General features: G+C 33.0%; 1 protein-coding gene across 13 annotated transcripts in view; it reads left to right on the plus strand.

Annotated features, from left to right (window-relative positions):
- Positions 1-2,057: 2,057 nt before the first annotated feature.
- The window catches only part of fnbp1b (formin binding protein 1b), a 100,022-nt gene continuing 83,688 nt past the window's right edge, over positions 2,058-18,391 (plus strand). For 2 of the 13 annotated variants that reach the window (XM_073825233.1, XM_073825236.1), the window contains exon 1: positions 2,059-2,237. In XM_073825233.1, the coding sequence (XP_073681334.1) occupies positions 2,190-2,237 (48 nt within the window). In that variant the 5' untranslated portion in view covers positions 2,059-2,189. Of the gene's footprint in view, positions 2,238-18,391 lie in introns of all 13 variants that reach the window. The other 11 variants (XM_073825237.1, XM_073825235.1, XM_073825239.1 and 8 more) reach the window with 7 other exon arrangements.

Raw genomic sequence — 18,391 nt, forward strand, 5'->3', positions numbered from 1 at the left:
ACCTAATGAGGGAAGTTAGCATATTTGTTTCCAAAATATGTACAGGAATATCTAGTACATCTATATAAGGACTTCCTATCAGTGCTATTAAAGCTGCAGTTTAATGAATATTTACTTATATTTTTAACTTATAATAATGACAAAAGCACAATAAAAATCCTAAATTAATATATTATTTCAAAATATTAATAAATGCTATAATAGTATATAAATAGTTCTAAAATACAGTTGTGTGAATAAGTGGTGGCCCCCTTCCTGATTTAAATTATTTTTGCATGTTTGTCACACTTTAATGTTTCAGATCATCAAACTAATTTAAATATTAATCAAATATAACACAATTAAACACAACATGCAGTTTTTGAATGAAGTTTTTTGTTTTGTTTTTTGAAGGGAAAACAAAATCCAAACCCACATGGGCCTGTCTGTAAAAGTGTTTGCCCCCTAAACTTAATAACTGGTTGGGCCACCCTTAGCAGCAACAACTGCAATCAAGTGTTTGTGATAACTTGCAACGAGTCTGTTACAGCGCTGTGCAGGAATTTTGGCCCACTCATCTTGGCAGAACTGTTGTAATTCAGCCACATTGGAGGGTTTTCGAGCATGAACCACCTTTTTAAGGTCATGCCACAGCATCTCAATAGGATTCAGGTCAGGACTTTGACTAGGCCACTCCAAAGTCTTCATTTTGTTTTTCTTCAGCCAGAGGTGGATTTGCTGGTGTGTTTTGGATCATTGTCCTGCTGCAGAACCAAAGTTCGCTTCAGCTTGTGTTCACGAACAGATGGCCGGACATTGTCCTTCAGGAATTTTTGGTAGACAGCAGAATTCATGGTTTCATTTAGGACAGCAATTCTTCCAGGTCCAGAAGCAGCAAAACAGCCCCAGACCTTCACACTACCACCACCATATTTTACTGTTGGTATGATCTTCTTTTTCTGAAATGCTGTGTTACTTTTACGCCAGATGTAAAGTTCAACTTTTGTCTTGTCAGTCCACAGAGTATTTTCCCAAAAGTCTTGGGGATCATCAAGATGTGTTCTGGCAAAACTGAGACGAGCCTTTATGTTCTTTTTGCTCAGCGGCGGTTTTCGTCTTGGAACTCTGCCATGCAGGCGATTTCTTATGGTGGAGTCATGAACACTGACCTTAACTGAGTCAACAGAGGCCTGCAGTTCTTTAGATTTTGTTGTGGGGTCTTTTGTGGCCTCTTGGATGAGTAGTCGCTGCGCTCTTGGAGTAATTTTGTTCAGCTGGCCACTCCTGGGAAGGTTCACCACTGTTCCATGTTTTCACCATTTGTGGATAATGGCTCTCACTGTGGTTCGCTGGAGTCCCAAAGCTTTAGAAATGTTTTTATAACCTTTTCCAGACTGATAGATCTCAATTACTTTCTTTCTCATTTGTTCCTGAATTCCTTTGGATCTCAACATGATGTGTAGCTTTTGAGAATCTTTTGGTCTACTTCACTTTGTCAGGCAGGTCCAATTTAAGTGATTTCTTGATTGCGAACGTGTGGCCCTTCATTTAAAAACTGCATGTTGTGTTTACTTGTGTTTTCTTTGATTAATATTTACATTTGTTTGATGATCTGAAACAATAAAGTGTGACAAACATGCAAAAAAAATAAAAAATCAGGAAGAGGGCCAACACATTTTCACACCACTATAACAGTGCTTCCTGTTGACTTGAGGCCTGGTAAATTACGCAAATTATAACGATACAGACTAACTCTCTGATACCCTAACATTAACCTTAAAATGTATCCTTTGACCTTTTTTGTGCATGTTAACCCCAAGTTTAAAGTTAAATCCAAGACAATAGCAAAGTCAGATTATAATCATAATTATAGTAAATGAAAAGCTGCATGACATGATAGACGTAAATCTCTGTTCTGCTCTGAAACAGGAAATATAACAATGAAAACCATTTATGACATAACTGATAACCTTTACTGCAACCTTTAGGGCTTTCACTTCTATTTGCATGTAAATGTCTGTAAGTGTTCGAACTAAAGAGCTCAGTCGTGTGGGAATAAGGCAAGGTGGACGTTCACGCATACACACACTCGCATACACATATTCTGTCATAGTCACATTTGGACACACTGATCAGACGTCTCAGCTGTCCCGCTTGGGTGTGGCTACTGTAATAGTGAAGGATATCAGCCCGTTGACTTTTAGGGAGTCATGGAGCCTATTAAAGGAGAGACGCTGTTAAAAGTCCAGCAGTTACGGGTAAGTTAAGTCGAATTTGAATGTGTGAGGCTGTGAGCTTGTATTTGGTGCACTATATGCTTAGTACTGGTTGAAGCATAGTTATGGCTTATAGTTAAGATTTCAAGGCACTCTTGAGATTCAGAGGTGAAATGTGCTGTTTATCTTGGAGATAATTATGCATAACCTATTTGTAAGTTGATTTCCCTACAAATGTAATAGTGTGAATTTAAAATATTGCTCTGTTTGAAAAAAAAAACTGTATATTGATTTAACCAATGATTTCAGTTTGGGGGCGGGACTATCTGTTTGTCTGACAAATAAAAACAGGGACTGTGTTTAGGGAGACCAGTTTGAAAACAGTCATTATTTTTGTATTTTAGTTTGGCAACAATAATGGCACAGGAATTACATGCTTCATCTTTAAATATGTAAAAAATTTTGTAAAGCAATTTTTGTTCAGAAAATGGTAGTGAAATTTGCATACTATAATAAACAGCTTTTAATGTTTAAAGAAGTGGAGGGTGGGATGCACTAATATTTAAATTTTGCACTAATATTTATTAATACTTTATACTGATATGCACATTTAAAACCACATTTGATTCCAATTTTTTTTTTTTATTAAAAATGAATTCAGTTTCGTATGAGCAGAACACACTAAAAGCTCATTTGAATAGATTTTGTCATTGTCAAAGTGAATTTATCCATTACAACACTATAATTTACAGTATGACATTTTAATAATTTTATATTTTTACAAGAAAGTCATCGATAAGAATATTTTACACTATAATATAATAAAATAAAAATATAATTTACATAAAATACTATTTCATTCTTTCTGCTTCCAACTTCAACCTGTTATTTTAAATTATTTGTAAAATTTACTAGCAAATTTTAAATGAAATTTGTTTCAAATAAATCCTACACCAATTTTTTTTCAGTTAAGGAAAGCTTGTTTAAAAAGTAAAATTTTTTAGGTACTGTAGAAAGTAATCTAAAAAGTAATTTAAAATGTAATCTAAAGTAATCCAAAATAGTAATCTAAAATATTTGATGTTCATATTTGGTTTTATATAGTTTTAAAATGAAAAAAGTGTTTGTGTAAAGGTGCAGATTGCACACACTTGGTGTGTGTTTTCTCTATTTGTTTGTGTGTGAGCATGAAATATTCAAGCTGAATGAAATTTGTTTTAAAGTAAATCTTACACCAATTATTTTTTCAAAGTAGGAAAGCTTGTTTTAAGAAAATATGACTCTTAAAGTGTTAAATTTTTACAGTAATGTAGAAAGTAATCTAAAAAGTAGTGTAACAAGCAATCTAAAAAAGTAATCTAAAATATTTATTGTTCATATTTGAGTAAAAATTATTGTGTTTGTGTAAAAGTGCAGAAATGCAGGGCTGCAATACACTTTTGGTGTGTGTTTTCTCTATTTATGTTTGTGTTAGCATGAAATATGAAGAACGTGAGAAAGGTTTGGTGTAGCAATCAAGCTGAATAAAATTAGTTTCAAATAAATCCTACACCATTTTTTTCAGAGTTGGAAAGCTTGTTTCAAGAAAATGACTTTTAAAGTGTTAAATTTTTTCAGTAATATAAAAAATAATCTAAAAAGTAGTCTAAAAAGTAATCTAAAGTAGTTGGAAAAGTAATCTAAAATATTTATTGTCCTTATTTGTGTAAAAATGATAGTTTTCTCTATTTTCAGAGTAGAAAAGCTTGTTTTAAGAAAATATGACTGTTAAAGTGTTACCTTTTTGCAGTAATGTAGAAAGTAATCTAAAAAGTAATCTAAAGTAGTTGAAAAAGTAATCTAAAATATTTATTGTTCATATTTGAGTAAAATTTATAGTATTCTCTATTTTCGGAGTTGAAAAGCTTGTTTTAAGAAAATATGACTCCTAAAGTGTTAAGTTCTTGCAGTAATGTAGAAAGTAATCTAAAGTAGTTGAAAAAGTAATCTAAAAGAGTAATCTAAAATATTTATTGTTCATATTTGAGTAAAAGTTATAAAGTTTTCTCTATTTTCAAAATAGAAAGCTTCTTTTAAGAAATTATGACTGTTAAAGTGTTACATTTTTGCAGTAATATAGAAAGTAATCTAAAAAGTAATCTAAAACACATGGAGGTTAAATGTGTCCCGTATGGTGGACGTTTGCATCATCTGGATGTCGAGTTTCCGCTAAACCCAGACGATTGTTTCTGAAGACGGGAGATAAAAAGATTCCCTGCTGCTTAACGCGAACTGCAAATAGACTGCGAGACTGGGACAGGCCTTCCCCTTCCATAAAAAAACACCCACCAGAGCCCAACCCAGGCCACTGGCTTCTGGAATGACAAGCAAATGTGCTCTAACACACACACACACACACACACACACACACACACACACACTGTCCCGCTGCTGGGGTCGCGTTCTGCCCTGTAACTGGAGCCAACATGTTTCCTGCTGCATGTGTGAATGTCTTGTGTGTGAGACCTTGCAGATAACTTAAAAATAGTGTGTGAGTGTTTTTAAATGAGAACAGGGGAAAATTACCAAGCAAAAGTGGGAAATAATTAGACACATTCCCATAATGCATTGTGAGCTGTGCTAGAAGCAGCGAGCGTTCACGAGGGAAGTGTGCACCTCAAGTAGGTCACCTGATATGAGAAACCTCCATGCTGTGGTGATGATTTATCATATGTATATGAAAGCTGAAACTTTTAGAGATTTGAAAGGATTGTTTTGTTATATTTGAAAATCATGTGATTTTTAATTTTTAATTTAGTGGACCTCAAAAGAGGATGTTTTGAAGAATGTTTGTGCATCTGTTTTAATACAATGCAGTATAGTTTTAGTATTTTCTATAGTATTTATTCATATTTTTAAGTTTTAGTAAGTTTGTTCTTTTGTCATTTTTATTTTATGTTTTTGTATTTAAAGGTCCCATATTGTCAAAATCGAAATTTCCTGGCTTTTTTCATGATAACTGAGGTCTAGGGGGCGGGGCTATGTAACTACCATATGAGTTTCAAAACAGTCAATCCACAGTAAACTGCACACAGCCTGCTTAAAGTAGCTGTTCATTTTCACGAGCCACTGTGACTTCCGTACAGATGTGACGTCCGATCTACTCAGTCACCGCCTTCAGTCACCACCCCGAACACCAACCACTGTCCCACCCTCCTTTTGTCAAACCCAGACAATATCGTGTCCATAACATTGCTAAGCAACAACAACACGAAAACAAGTCGAGAAAACCCTGTTCAGTCAATAGATGTCGAAACTACATCATTGCACAGGCTTCAGAACAACGTGAATATAAGAGACCAGTGGCACGTCAACTTCAGCCTCTTTCACACAGGGTTTCCGGTAAATACACGGATAATGTGTCCCATGATTTGTTCCGGAGTTGTTTAACTTGGTTCATTCACAGTTGTTTTCCGGAATCTGTGCGTGCTTTACACACAACCCATAAAGACATGTGACGTTTGGATGTGAGATGTAATGCGACGCGTACGTTTCACTAAACTGAAACTAACCTGAACAAACTGTGCTTCAGCGCTGATAGTGAGGAGCTGGCTCTGCCCGATCGCCGCTTCATTCCACTTTGCACGTATTTTTTCGTTGTGAAGAGTCGCATGATTACGTGCATCATCACTACAACACTGCCTTTATGGTTCTGGCTTTTGTTCACACAGCGCTCGTTCCCGTAATTTTCCAGAATCAGCGCGCATTGTGAAAGGGGCTTTACTAAAGCAAGAGTTATGTAGCTTACTGCATTCGGTGTTTGAAAAAGAAAAAAACATTAATGATCATTCTGAAATATCCTGTTGAGTATCAGCAGGCTAGGCTCTCTCTATGGCTCAGAAAACAACAGGCCAATCAGAAGAGAGGCTCATGAATATTAATTAGATGGGCCAAAATCGACCTGTTTTTGACAGAGCTCCTAAAAAAGAAGCTGTAAAAATATATTGAGATGGATTTTGGCACTTATACCGCAAATATATATTCTTAAGGACATCAACAACTAAAATAAACCTCCAGAAATGTGTACAATATGGGACCTTTAAATAAAATAGGGCTGTTTAACAATTAATCGTTATTAATCACATCCAAAATAAAAGTTCATGTTTACATAACGTGTGTGCACTGTGTATAAATATTATGTATATATAAACACACACACACACACACACACACACACACACACACACGCATGTATATATTTAAGAAAAATGTGTTATATGTTTATATATAATTTTTTTTTTTAATTTATAATACCGGTTATATGAATATAAATATAAATATTTTCAAAATATATACTGTATGTGTGTGTATTTATATCTACATAATAAATATACACAGTATACATACATATGTTATGTAAACAAACATTTATTTTAGATGCGATTAATTGTGATTAATCATTTAACAGCACTAAAATAAAATAAGTACTAAAATTACTACAGTTGAAATACAAATAAATTATTTCATTTTTAGTAATTAAGTTAATTTCTTTCCATTTCTAATTTTCAGCTACATTTTTTTTAATTAGTTATGCTTTTCTTGTAATATTTATATTTTATTTAAAATTTATTTCAATTCAGGAGAATAATTTTTAATAGTTTTTGGTAACAAAAACAACACTGATATAATGAAAGTGGATAGGGACTTGGACTGTTGGACTGTAAAACTGACAAAAACGCAGTAAAAAAGTATCATACAATACTCTATATGACTCAAATGTTTATATATATATATATATATATATATAATAAGTTGTGAAGCCAAATGATAACTTTTGTATAAGGAACTGAGAAAATTAAGTCAATATTTGCTGGAAATCTCATGTGAGGTTCAAATATGATGCGTCAAATAACTTTAGATTTCATGTCAATGAAGTGAAACATCAATAAATCTTTTTTTTTTTTTTTGGAGACATAGAAGGACACATGAGTTGTATGTGCAACATTTAGGGTACTTTTATATATATTTTTTTGTTATTTTGGAGCTCAACAGGTCCAGTCCCCATCCGCTTACATTATATAAAAAAGTTGCATAAACATTCTATAAAATATCATCTTCTGTGTTCTATGTAAGAAACAAACACCATACAGCTTTTAAAAGCATGAAAGTAAGTAAATGGAGGCTGAGGTGAATTTTCAAATTTGATGAACTCTCCCTTTAACTCTCTTAAATGTGAGTTTCATTTGTTGAATACAAAGCCCTATTTTATTTAATAGTGCATATATTCCATCTAGCACTCAGCTGTCACTGCTGTTCTGTCCGTGATGACATTTATCCCAAAATTAGATCTTGTTTTGTTCCACAAATTTGTTTGTGGGGCTTTTTGACGGGACATTTTAGACTCCTGACTTCCTTAAACCTGTTTCAGAGGCTGTTTACCTGTAGAAATTACCTGCACAGTGGCACCTTACAAATGTGTGTTTGTTTAAAATGACAGATGAGACAAATTACCGTAATTTGCGTCTGAGTGCCGCACGCAGTCGCGAAGCCTCTAATAAAACCTCGACAGTGTGACTCCTGTAGATAACATGTGTTTTACAGCCAAACGCGTGACGGTATACTGTTACGGGGCGCTCTTCAGTTATGAATTTTGTGCACAAAATAAAGTCATTAGAGTTGTTTTTAATTGTTGTTGAAATACATGAAAATTCCTGAGAGGAGAAGCCATATTTGATTTGTTTGTATCGAATCTTTTCAGCGAATCATTTGATTCACTTCCAAATGATTCATTCATAAATCATTCCCTTAAGGCTCTGTTGAGATCTACGGAAATAAATGTTTATTTCTTCTGTAAAAATAGTCTTGCTACTCGGCCACCAGAATGTCTCATAGGACTTGATCTTTTCTTGTGTGTGCATATGGCATTTGCATAACAGATTTTGAAGCTCCCTTATCAGTGATGTGTTTGTAGCACTCAAAATCATTTTGTGTTTTCTTCTTCCTTCGCTGTTGCCTAGCGACCCATGAGGTTGCTAAATAAACATTTGTGTCCGGTGCAAGCGCTGCTTCTAATATTTGCAAAGGTGAGAAAACGTGCATCGCTGTTTTGAATTAAGCAAAGTATCTTGAACTTGTGACTGAGCAACCGACTGAGATTAGCACTTAAAGCTATAATCAGAGTTGTTTCACTCACAAAACATATCAAAAATGCATTAAATTGAACAAAAGTGACAGTACAGACATTGTAATGTTACAATTTGTATTTCAAATTAATTCTCAGCATATCGGAATGATTTCTAAAGGATCATGTGACACCGAAGACTGGAGTAATGATGCTTTGTATCACAGGAATAAATTACATTTGAAAACATATTCAAATAAAAATGGTTATTTTAAATTATATTTCAGAATTTTTAGCAACTTTTAGTTTCAGCATTCATTTCCATGGTATATATCAGCGATCTGCTGTTGAGAGTTTGCTTTATTGCCAATGATTGAGCTGGTCTGCTGGCAGCATTATAAACCGATTCGCTCAGGTTGATAACGCAATGTGATCTTTCTGACGACACACGTGAACACTATGTATGAATAGCAGCTTTGTGAGTTGAGACACTCTGGGAAACTCTGATAAAGCTGTCAGTTCCTCTCTTTGGCTGTGAACCCACATTCTGTTCCCAAGCTGCTTCTGATTGGTTTATCATTATGTTGATCGCTTTCGCCCTAGTGCTTGGCTTTAAGAATTAAAATAGACTTTGGTTGTGCAAAATGGCAGCTTCTTGCTAAATCCTGTGCAATATGCACTTTGCACTACCTTCTTATAACAAAAATAGCATGTGAAGCAGTATGCATCATGAAGTACTACGCAACATTGCTGTCACATGACCTCGTCACGTTGCACGTGAGTGGCATCCGGTTTCCATCCAGAAATAAATATGGTTATTTTGCGTTTTTGATAAGATTTTGTGCAGATATGTTTTTAAATTTCGTTAGTCTGATTAAATAATGAGTCAAAATAGAGATGCATTGCATTATGGGATACAGTATTCCATGCAGTGTGCTCTGTTTACATAATATATGTGTGTATACTGTGTATATGTGTTATGTAAATATAAATGCACACACATACAGTATATATTTTGAAAATATTTACATGAATGTAATTATATTCATATAATTGGTATTCTGCCCTACAAAGCAAAAAGGCAGTAACTACGCCGAGTGCAGAACTGAGAAAAATGATTAAAGTTATCCTGTCATCCAGCCTGTAATCCAATTACTGTACAAACGACTACCATTTTTCTACAAAACGACACACATTTGAGATAAGATATTTTGTCACATAACAAAGAATGCCTTGAATGTCATGAAAATGATAATAACTCATTTTTGACCAAAAATGCAGTTACTGCCTTTTTGCTTTGTAGGGCAGTATTATATATACATATTTTTTATATATAAAATTTTTTTTCTTAAATATATACGTGTGTGTCTTTATGTGTATATATAATAAATATACTTATACTACAGAGCCGTTGAATGCTTGAATCTGATTGGCTGGCGAACGTTCTAGAGGTGTGCATTATTTTCAGGGAAACGCACAGCGAACGTAGTTCCAGGCAGCTTTTGACTGCATTACACGTCTATATCACTTCGCCACACGATTTCAGTTATTTCAAAGGTCCTTACAGCCCAAAACAGCAAAATAACCAAAACCCACAACGACACTGGCCACAACAGGATAAAAACGACAGATTATGTCCATGTTTTTTCCACAATATTACGTTTTATTATGTTGTTAGCACTGCTGTGACGATTAACAACTTAAAAACGACATGACAGTTCTCACAAGCGAGGTAACAACGGCGTGGTCTTGAAGAAAATGACTTAAAGTTTAACTGTTAGTAGAGACGATGCTGCCAGTCACCTTTGAGAGACACACAGACTTGAGAGAGGTAATTCATGCACTAAATATCTCTCTCCCTCTCTCTTTCTATCCGTCTGCTTGTCTGTCGGTCTGTTTAAACTGCATTATTAACTGCATTAGTTTGCTATCAACGGCTCAAGCGTCGTTACTAGGTCTAAAATGACATTTTGGAACTAGCAACGAAGCTGTTGGATGAGCTGCGTAAGAAATGAATCCTACTCATGATAGCATTTTAAGGATAAAATCCGGATGAATGTCTTTAAATATATAATTTGATCGATGTCTTGAAGTGTGGTAACTGTAGTATAAGCGGAATAATTGACTTCGGTCCGTAGAATTCTATGAAAATAATGCACACCGCATCACCACCTCGGGTGTGCATTATTTTCTAAGAATTTTATGGCCCGTTGTCAATTATTCCTTACATTTAATATGCGTAAATTACATAGCCAAATTATATATATATATATATATATATATATATATATATAGGGCTGTTCGATTCCGAATTTTTTGGAATCGATTCCGATTCTGATACCAAATAAATAAATATACGTTTTTTTGTAGCTCTGACTGATTTTAAATTGTAATTTTGTCTGCATTGCCCATGAAATAAGTCATAACCCACAGCTTAGCAGTGGACATGTATTTATTGCATGAATAAAACAAGACAGCAACAATATAAGAGCTTGTGGCGAAGCTGTCAATCAGATGCGCTCTCTGCGTTTTCTTTCATTTGCTGACAGAACAGTTAAAAACACGATTTATTTAAAATGTAAATAATATCAAGACCCTCAATCACGTCATGATCTTATCCGTCGTGCAGCGCTCAAAGCTGTGGAAACATGAGCCAATTCCCCTGTAAAAAATCTTCGGAATCGTTATTTGAACTGGCTCATTTAAAAAATCTATCCGAACGATTTTTTTTTCGTGGAAACAAATCAGACTTATAATAACTATTAGCAAGCAAGAGGCAAATTGCATGCATCCTTAAACTCAGACGAGTTTAGAAATGACTCTTTTTCATTAGTGACCGAGATATGCAGCTTTCATGAGATGCAGCCTTCCGTTTGAGGCACCTCATTATAAGTTTTGCTGAACTGAAAACGGCTCTGAACGAGGAGTCGATTCCCCTAAATGGGATCGATTCCAAACGTTAGAATCAACTCTCGATTCCCAATGCCTCGGAATCGATTCTTTTTGGAGTCGATTCCCAGCCCTATATATATATATATGTACATGATTACGATTATGATTAATCATTGCCCAACACTACTTTTTATATTGTAAATATGTTTAATTAGTATTTATTTTTTTTAAAACAGTGGTTTTAATATTTTTAATTTGTTTTTATATTTATAATATATTTATATAACAAAAATGATATATTTTTATTAGTATTTTCTTCTTTTTACTTTAATATAAATGGATGTTTTAGTAATTTTTTGGTTATTTTTTGGAAGATTTATTTATTTAAAACATGGCTGCTTTTAGTCATTTTAATTTTTTTGAGTTATTTTAGTACATCATGATAGATTAAAATAAAATATGTCAAATATATTAATTATATTTATTATATAATAAATGTAATGTGTGTTTTTATTAACATATTTTCCTTAAATATATACATGCATGTGTGTGTATTTATATAGACATAATACATATATAAAGTACACGCATATATTATGTACACCAAAACTTTTATTTTGGATGCGATTAATTGTTGCCCAGCAGTAGTTTTCAGTTAAGTATTTGTTTTTTTTAATACAGTGGTTTTTAATATTTTTAATTAGCTTTTATATTTATAATATATTTATATTAAAAATATATATATTTATATTAGTATTTTCTTTTTTGATTTTAATATTAATGGATGTTTTAGTAATTTTTTTTAATATGTTTCGGAAGTTTTATTTATTTAAAACATGTCTGTTTTTTGTCATTTTTTTTTTTTGAGTTATTTTAGTACATCATGTTAGACAAAAAATATTTAATATATTTAAATATATTAATTATATTTATTATATAATAAATGTAATGTATGTTTTTATTATTTTCTTAAATATATACATGCATGTGTGTGTGTATTTATATAGACATAATAAATATACACAGCACACACACATATATTATGTACATCAAAACTTTTATTTTGGATGCGATTAATCGTTGCCCAGCACTAGTTTTCATGTTTAATTAGTATTTATGTTTTTTTTACATAGTAGTTTTAATCTTTTTAATTAGTTTTTATACTTAGAATATATGTATATAATAATTTATTTATATTAAAAATAAATATATTTAAATATATTAATTATATTTATTATGTAATAAATTTTATGTATGTTTATATTAACATATTTTTCTTAAATATAAACATTCATGTGTGTGTATTTATATAGATATAATAAATATATGCAGTACACACATATATTATATACACCAAAACCTTTATTTTGGATGCAATTAATCGCGATTAATCGCTGTCCAGCAGTAGTTTTTATATTGTAAATATGCTTAATTACTGTGCATGTTTTTTAAATACAGTTTTTATATTTTTAATTAGTTTTTATATTTTTATTAGAATTTATAATATATTTATTTAAAAAAGTCTGTTTTTATTCATTTAATTTTTTGGAGTTATTTTAGTACATCACGTTAGACTAAAATAAATATATTTAATACATTTGTATATATTAATTATATTTATTATATAATAAATGTAATAAATATCATATAATAGAAGAAAAATTGCCTTGGCAGCGACCTGAAATGGGAATAAAAAAAAAAAAAAAATATATATATATATATATATATATATACTATAATAACCACCTTCCAAACTGCATAAATAGTAATATATTAGTATAGTATTTTTCTTTTTTTGTAGGGTTGCCACTGCAATAAAAAAACAAAACAAAACTAAAGTGTGACATGCATACACGTGTACATATAGTTGACCCTTTTTTAGAGAAAAACTTCTCATTTCTCAGTTCCATGTTTGTCCATGGTATGGACTTCCTCTTTCAGAATCTGACATTCCATCCTGTCCTGCTCTCGTCCAATCACAGAGCGCTCCGTTACTGTGGAAACCATGGCATGGCATGGCATCACTCAACCCAGGCCATGGCAACCATGCTGTTTTGGCAGTGCCAATAAAAACACTGCTAGTAATGATCTTAGTCATACTTAACCGACACAAAAAAATTGGTATATTAACAAAATTACTGCACAGTCTGACCAGTATGTTAATACTATATTGGTACTTCTTTATAAGTTTGAACTTATTTCAAAATTCATAATGATTCTTAGTGGTTTATTTTAATTTAGTGGACAAACAGAAGGCAGAGATTGTGTTTCTTGCATCGATGTGGGAGAGGAAGTGAGAGGCAGAAACAGGAAGCAGTTACAAGTGCCCATTTCAGTTTAGTAGATACAGAAAGGCTTTCGCTCTTAATCTGATGTAGGTTTATAAGCAAACTGTCTAAATGTGAGGGAGAAAGTGGGGACTGACCATTAAAATATACCACATGTAGTCATAGTTTCTACTAATAAAAACTGTGGTAAGACTTATTGTCAAAAAATAAAAATAAAAAATAAATAAAAGAAATAAGAAATAAAATATCAAACATTTCCATATAAATTATTTTATTTTATATTAGTAACACTAGATACATTTTTGGTTATTTTGGCGACAACAAAGGTTACCATGGTAAATCTTTTAAAGTTTCTTTCACGCTCACATCTGCGGTTAATAGGGTTGCCAGATGTTGGTTATTTGATGAGCGAGTTGCCAGATGTGGTTGTGGTGTGCGATGTGAGCTGCAGGTGGAGTGGATGGAAGAAGCTTTATTGAAATTTGGCTCCATGATTTCTGCAAAGTGAAAAAACATTAAATTTGCCTTCACTAAAAGCAGCTGAACAATAGATTACCTCATCCTACATGACTTTCTTCCTTCTGTTTTGCTTATTCCTTTTCCTTGTATCTTATCTTTTCATTTTAGTCATTGTAATCATTAGTACTTTAGGCAAATCTCTGAAGAAGTAAACAAAGTTAGTATTTTACCATTCAAGTTTGAGGTGGGTAAGATTTTCAAATGTTTTTGAACATCTCTTATACTCACCAGGGATGCATTAAGTAAAAAAAACCTGTAATATTGTAAAATATTATTAGAATTTAAAAGATTTTGTAGATTCTGTTTTGTATTTGAATATATTTTAAAATGTCATTTATTCCTTTGATGCAAAGCTGAACTTCACTTCAGAGAAACTTTGAGGATGTAATCAGTGCCCTCACTGGTCTGTGTGATTTGGTGATTTTACAATGACATCTTCCATTTTAGCATTAATAAGGATTCATTGCTCTTCTCTTAATGTATACTCGTTTTTAAATCTGATTACTAGCCATCTATACCCTGAGCGGAAGAGGAGTTTACTTTCCGTCTTCTGTATCTAAGTGCTTATGATAATCTGAGTACTTTGCTGTGTGTGTGTGTGTGTGTGTGTGTGTGTGTGTGTGTGTGTGTGTGTGTGTACCTGGTATTCATCACGTTGTGGGGACCAAATGTCCCCACAAGGATAGGAATACCAGTAAATTTTGACCTTGTGGGGACATTTCTCAGGTCCCCATGAGGAAACAGGCTTATGAATCATGCACAATGAGTTTTTTTGAGGAAGTAAAAGTTTGCACAATCTCCTGTGAGGGCTAGGTTTAGGTGTAGGGCGATAGAAAGTACGGACCATTACGCCTATGGAATGTCCCCATAAAACATGTAAACCAGTGTGTGTGTGTGTGTGTGTGTGTGTGTGTGTATGTGTCTAAATTTAGCATTTCACTCTCACCTCTTCAGGTCTGCAAGTTGAATCCTTGGATTACCATCCAACCTTTGATCTTTAAGCATTCCTGCCCAAACTTCAGCCTGTCAGCCAATGCACTGTTGTGTGTTTCAGGATGGAGAGGCACTAAACCTGAGAAGGCATCTCTTCTCATATCATGCTCTGAACATAAGCGATCTATTTATAAAGACAGATAGAGACAGGAAGGTGTGTGTGTCTGTGTGTGTGTGTGAAATGAATGTGAAAGATCAATATCAATTTGTTAGTTTGTCATTGACAGGATGCAGTTTCGACCACAAGATCTGTGTATGAATTTAAACTCTTTAATTGATTTTTAAAATCAACATGACAGCAGAATTGACACTATTTACATTCTTAGCAAACATTCATGATCTTGTTATTTGTGATTTTTTTGCGTATTATTCCAAATAAACAACATTGGGGTGAGCGACTGGCACTCACTAACTTTTATTTTACACTTTTCTCTGTTACTCCCTTACCTTAGAGTGTTTACATCTGGGAAGTAACAGTGAAAATTGGGGGCTCGTCCGGGATTTGAACCCAGGACGTCTGTATTATTATGTGTTTGAAATATAATAAATTAGTTATATATTAGGTGTTTTTTTTTTTTCAAAACACACACACACACACACACACACACACACACACACACACACACACACACACACACATACATATATATATATATATATATATATATATATATATATATATATATAAATATGTATTGAATTTGAAGAATATGGGTAAATTTAACTTATTTTTTTTAATCTGAGAAACAGGTAAGTACCTTCTGAAGGGCAGTACTACATAAAAAATATATATTTTGCCAATCTAAGAAAATTGCACACTTCATTCTGTTCAAAAGTTTTCATCCCCTGTATCTTAATGCATTGTTTTTCTTTCTGAAGCATCAGTGAGCATTTGAACCTTCAGTAATAGTTGCATATAAGTTCCTCAGTTGTCCTCAGTGTGAAAAGATGGATCTCAAAATGATACAGTCATTGTTGGAAAGGGTTCAAATACACAAAAATGCTGAAAAACCAAGGAGGGACCTGAAGGATTTTTCTGAAGAACTCATGAACAACTATCTCTAAACCAAAAATAACAACAAAAATAAACAGCTGTGGATCATTCAGGTAACAACACAGTATTAGGAATAAAAGGGATGTAAACTTTTAAACCAGGTCGTTTTTATAAATTACTATTATTTTTCTCGTGTGGACCATATGCACTGCAAAAAAAATTTTTCTTACATAGATTTTTTGTCTAGTTTCCAGCAAAAATCTCTAAAAAAAATTTCTAGACAAGTAAAAATTATTGTCTTGTTTTCAGAAAAATTCAAGTCAAAATGAAGTGTGTTTTTCAGTGGGGTAAGAAAAATTATCTTGTTTTTTGATTGAAATGAGATTTTTTGCTTACCCCATTGGAAGATTATTTTGCTTGTTCTAAGCAAAAACTCTCTTAATTTGAACTTGTTTTTTTCTGAAAAAAAAAAAAAAAAAAAAAAATTTTTTACTCATCTAGAAAACCCTTCTTGATTTAAGAATTTTTAGATATTTTGGCTGGAAACAAGATAAAAACCTGAGTAAGTAAAGCATTTTTTGCAGTGTGTAACATCTTTTATTTGAAATATCTTATTCAGGTCAGTACTATACAAACGATAACATGCATTTTGTATGTTCCCTCTTATTTTGGTCTAATTATTAACATTTTGCAGATACTAAAAGGGGAATGTAAACCTTTGACCTCAACTGTATCTAAATCAGAAGTAAAATCTGATCATTTTTTTAATTGTAGTTTAGTTTTGGAGCTTTCTCTGCCAGTGAAACGACTTTCCTTTTCCGCTGACATCATCGAGCCCCCTCATGTTTTAGCCCCTCCTCCCAAACTACTTTTCATATAAAGCCACTTTTCCAATCAATTCTCAAAGTAACTTTCATTGAATATCCCATTTCACTTGGAATTCGGTCACATAATTAAAGTAAAAATGAGTTTCAAACCTTGACTTAAAATGCTTCACCTTTTAATAGTTCAGAACACATGTAGGAAGTTTTAAAGTGCCTGTGTATTTGGCACATGGAGCTGACTGTGTGTGGGTGAGTGTGTATCAGATTTCCGCTGGCACACATACCTCACATACCCAGTATACTTTCCCTGTCACTATTAAACACGCTCGCACACACACATTCAAGCACGCTGTGTTTTCCCTGAGCATGCCACTGTTAAAGAAACACACATAAATGTGCACTATGCTCCAACAGCTGTCTGTCTATTTGTATTTCCTGAAGGCCGGACAACCTTCTATAAAGATGTATTTTCAGAGGCAATCCAGAGGACAACAGGACAGACGCTAGCTAGCAGCACATCGACAGACCAAATCTATAAAGTCTGGCCACTTTTAGTGCTGCCAAGCCAGACTTTTCACTGTCAAAGTCAAGTCTAGGCCAATTCGAAGCTTTTTCTGGCCAAGAACTGCCCACTTAGACAGGAAGAGACTGAGAGTCTGTATATATTATCGACATCTTAAGTGACCAACCACTGGAGTTTATTTTATTTTTGTGCACTATTGGTCAAAACTGAGGAATAATTAAGATTTTTTTTTTTAAGTAGTCTCTCATGCTCACCAAGACAAGTTAAAACCTGTTGAATTGTGAAATATTATTACAATTTAAAATTGCTGTTTTTTATTTTAATATGTATTAAAAAGTAATTTATTCCTGTGATGCATTACTTCGTTCTGTTTCAATGTTGAAAGCAGTTTTGCTGCTTCATGTGATGCTGAAAATTCAGTTTTGTATCACGGGAATTAAATACATTTTAAAATATATTTAAATAGAAAACACTTATTTTAAATGATAATAATATTTCACAATATTACTGTTACTTTGGTTTATTTTTAATTAAATAAATGCAGCCTTGGTGAGCAAAACTGACTTTAAAATCATAATTCTTCCTAAATTTTTGGTAGTGTGTAATATCACGCCATGACCCACAACATCTTCATAGTTTCATTTCTGAGTTTCATTACCTTTGGAAATCTCAGTTTTAAGATCCTCAAAGGTGAAGTCAGAACTCGTCTTACATAACATAATAAAAAGGATTATTAGGCAGGAGAGCAAAACGGATAAAAGCTGGAAATTTAACAATGAGTCAAGTGTGTTTGAGTTGCACAAATCAATCTGGGGATTGGGTTTTCGGCAATAAAAGTGCATTGTTGATGCAACTTCATAATGTTTGTGTGTTTCTTTTGAGCCGTATTCTAGCCGGTAATCAGCTTATTAACAAAAACGGCATCAAGCAAAGTTCAATGCGTTGTTTAATCTCCCAGTGCATGATGGGTAATCATCCACATTCCACAGTGGCTCAGAACCCATTTCTTTCCCTTCATCTCAACTTTTTAGACGTTTTGTTCATCTGTTATCCGTGTAGTTTT

This window comes from Garra rufa, chromosome 19, assembly GCF_049309525.1.
Source record: "Garra rufa chromosome 19, GarRuf1.0, whole genome shotgun sequence".
NCBI lineage: Eukaryota > Metazoa > Chordata > Actinopteri > Cypriniformes > Cyprinidae > Garra > Garra rufa.